The sequence below is a fragment of the Arachis duranensis genome, chromosome 3, assembly GCF_000817695.3.
Source record: "Arachis duranensis cultivar V14167 chromosome 3, aradu.V14167.gnm2.J7QH, whole genome shotgun sequence".
Classification (NCBI taxonomy): domain Eukaryota; kingdom Viridiplantae; phylum Streptophyta; class Magnoliopsida; order Fabales; family Fabaceae; genus Arachis; species Arachis duranensis.
The window spans coordinates 60,000,290-60,003,997 of NC_029774.3; the positions used below are offsets into that span (position 1 = coordinate 60,000,290).

Here is a 3,708-nt window from a genome sequence, read left to right on the forward strand (position 1 = left end):
ATCAAAACCATCAGTTAGAGAGAAAATAAGCACAAAATAGCAAGTTTTCACAATTAGGGACAATTTAGAGAGAAAACACAAAATCACGCTATTTAGGTGAATAAATATGGGTTTATATGGTGAAATCCACTCAAACCAATCCAAAATTTATCATCAAATATAGATTCATCAGCCCCATCAGTTACAATTAAGGTCGGGGTCTTACCCTTCATTATAAATATGAGCCGACACAAAAGCCTAATATATGTATTAGTAGTTTCATCCATAATTAACGTAGTAGCAAAAACAATTGTTTGGTAGTGGTGGTTAACCCTGCTGAATAGGACTAATGGACAACTATACTTATTTTTTTTTGTACATGGCATCAAAAGCAATAACATCCCCAAAGATTTGGTAGTCTAATTGGCTAATCCCATCAAACCAGAACAAGTTACGTAACAAACCTCTTGAATCATGACATACCTTGAAATATAATTATGGATCCTTCAACCGCATATCCTCCAACTTCTTCAACACTCGTGTTACATCACCAGGAAATTGACGCCTTTGCCGAGTAATATCATTGTACATATCTCTGGGACCGTAGCCAAAAAATTCATACCCACCTGCTTGACTAGCTAGAAGACCAAATATCTGTGAAGTGTCAATCCCGTACTTTAGCATGTTCATCATTCGCATAATATCTGCCTTTGATATTTTTCTATGGGCAGGCAACATAGCACTGAATTTTGTATCCAATAGATCATGGTTGTGTTCATAAGAGAAATAAAAAATATGCCACCTTCGAGTTTTAAGTACAAATTTAACATCCATTCGAGCTTTACATCCAGTTCTTCTTCCCAATCTAGGCTCCTACTTCCTATTTTTCATCATGTAATACTTCTCCTCCCTAAACCCTCGCCGATGAGATACAAACTTTTGTTTGTAAACTTCACCAATACTATTCTTGAAAGTTTTACTCTTCCTTGCACTAAAGCCCTTAGAGTTTGAGTTCTTCAAATAAAAATCAAATGCAAGCTGCAAAGTAGAAAAGTGATATTTACCAATTTTAATGACAATTTTCAGTGAAATTCAAATTTGTAATGTCTTGCACGGAGTCAGCCGCATAAGCAGCTTCATGGGTATCCTCTGCTAGATCAATTTCAAAAAAATACACTCCCTCAGTAAATTCATCTCCGAAATCTTGTTCTGATCCATACTGTTCATCCATCATATCTTGGTCACATACTAGCTCTTCTTGTTGGTTAATGCCATCGTCCTCCTGGTATTGCTCATCTATCTTACTGTCCGTAAATATATCTGACATCTTAAAAATGTCCAATGAAAAAAATAAATAGCTTCCAATATTACACTAATGTCCTAAATTCAAAAAGCTTACATAAATGTGTCGTTTTGCCATATAACTATGTAAATCGAAGCAAACTAATTTGATTTGCACTCATTCTATTTATTTATTGGTATAAAATGAGATAACTACATAAATTTTAAATAAAATATACTAATTAAGTTATCTTTTTAATGATATTTTCATTAAAATTTTTTAGTTAATTTTAATAATATATATATATAATAAAAATGTGTTATATATACACATATAATGGTTACATACTAGTACATTTTTTTATTCTAAAAGAAAATTAAAAAACGTTGAAAAATTACTACTGCTTTTTAATTTTTTTCTAAGAAGCACAAATAAACGTATCCAATGGAAGTGTTTGAATTGCTAGACTTGGTAGTTAAATATTTAATATTTAAAATATTATAATTTTGAGTAATATTTTAAGATGGTCCCAAAATATTTTTTGTTGAACGTTCTTGTCCTCAAAGGTGAGTAACCGTGATATAATTCGTAGCTAGTTGCTTTGATTTAGAGATTTGATAAAACGCTAATTGATTTGCTATTATGCTCAACCAATTTCATAAATCGAATTCATCTAATTCGATTTTCCATAGAATATAAACTATATGAATACCATCAACACGTTGAGCGTTTATTATAGTGGGACTCACAATGACAAAAAATTATAAACTATATAAATTCTTTTAGTATAATAATCCAATAATACATTTTAAGTCCACACTTTTAAATATTGTCAGCTAATTAATAATAAAAAATAATAAATTTTATTTACTTTCTAGTATTTCTCAATGTTTGTGAATTACTAAAAGAAAAAAAAATATTTTTTTCATTACACAATCAATTTCATGAATAAAAAATCGAAATGAAGAATTGCAACATTAGAGATGCTATTGACTGATCTTGATTTTTTAATCAAAACAATGTATTGTTTACTGAACACTATAACAAAGAAATTGATTGGATCTTTGCCGATTGCTATAATTGTAATTATCGCATAATCAATGGCAAATATTGGATATTAAAGAGATGGATAAAAAGTGAAGAAAAAGTGGATATTAAGTAGATGGATAAACGATGAACAAAAACATTGAAAAATTTGATAATCAAGGAGATTGATAAATGATTCCAATTCTAGGATTGAGTAATTGATGATAGATTATTCACCAATTTATAATCTTAATATTAATGAAAAGATAAAATTAGAATATCTAAAATCAAACTAAAAACTTAAAAATTAAAGATAGAATTTTAAAGATAACATAGATAAATAATAAAATAATAATTTATAAACACAAGCAGGACAATTTAGAATGGCATAATATATAATGCATTGCATAATTCAATCAATTGGGTAACACAACCAATTGATTGAATTGTGGCAATCCATATTGCTTTGAAGACTTAAATCGACTGGTAACATCCAATCGATTGAATTGTGAAAACCCATATTGCTTTTATGACTTCAATCAATTGGGTAACACAAACAATTGATTGAATTAGAAAAAACCCACATTTCTTCCAAAATTCAATCGATTATGTAGTAATTCCAATGGATTTAATTTTGGAAAATCCATAAATTCAATCAATTGTATTGTATGTCCAATCGATTGAATTTTCAAGAAACATAATTTCACTAGCGTGTGGGGATGTAACGCATCAAGAATAAAATTCTAATTGATTAGCATTGCCAAAAATATTTATTACGATTAATGGAAGATCTAATTCATTATTATTTTTGTTGTTTTATTATTAATAAACTAGTGTATGTTCCCGTACTTTGTACGGAATAATACATAAAATTATATTAAAAATTTTATTAAAAAATTAAATAATATATATAGTAATTATTATTATAAATATTTTATAAAGTTATAATTAAAATCTAAGTCTCAACATTTTTAATATTAAAATATTAAAAATAATTAGTATTTGTTTTAATCAATTTGAATTTGTTGAGTGATCATCTCACTCGTCCGCTTAAACAACTATTAGGAGTTAGAATCTCGCCTTGTGTATATAGCAATCTATTGGCTAGCGATAAACCCTTAATAAATGGAGTATCAATACATGGTTAGACTTGGCAGGAGTTTTCGAATACGCGGGTACCCTACCCGTCCATACCCGAATGAAAAGGATAATAACTTGACCCGAGTTGGGGCATATTTTGCTCAAGACAGGGTATGGTCGGGTTTAGGGTGTACTCGCCTAAATATATACATATAAATACTTTTTAGGAATTAGGATTTGCCTCACATCACACATGATTCATAGCTTCAGTCTATACTCTATAGCCATGCAAGATAAACTCAGTCATCATCACCTAAAATCTTATTCTTCTCGACTTCTTC

At 29.2% G+C, this 3,708-nt stretch overlaps 1 protein-coding gene across 1 annotated transcript; it reads right to left on the reverse strand.

Moving 5' to 3' along the window:
- Positions 1 to 474: 474 nt before the first annotated feature.
- Positions 475 to 1,306, reverse strand: LOC107479771 (uncharacterized). Its single transcript, XM_016099878.1, has 3 exons — positions 1,094 to 1,306; positions 881 to 1,017; positions 475 to 721 (listed from the first exon to the last, which is right to left on the reverse strand). Exons 1-3 carry the CDS (start codon positions 1,304 to 1,306, stop codon positions 475 to 477), a joined length of 597 nt encoding a protein of 198 aa, XP_015955364.1.
- Positions 1,307 to 3,708: the final 2,402 nt, after the last annotated feature.

Coding starts and splice junctions, on each gene's coding strand:
- LOC107479771 (XM_016099878.1), bottom strand. CDS start 1,306: ATGTCAGATATATTTACGGACAGTAAGATAGATGAGCAATACCAGGAG. Junction 1,018..1,093: donor CTGCTTATGCGGCTGACTCC/GTGCAAGACATT, acceptor TCTACTTTGCAG/CTTGCATTTGATTTTTATTT. Junction 722..880: donor CGAGGGTTTAGGGAGGAGAA/GTATTACATGAT, acceptor TACAAAATTCAG/TGCTATGTTGCCTGCCCATA.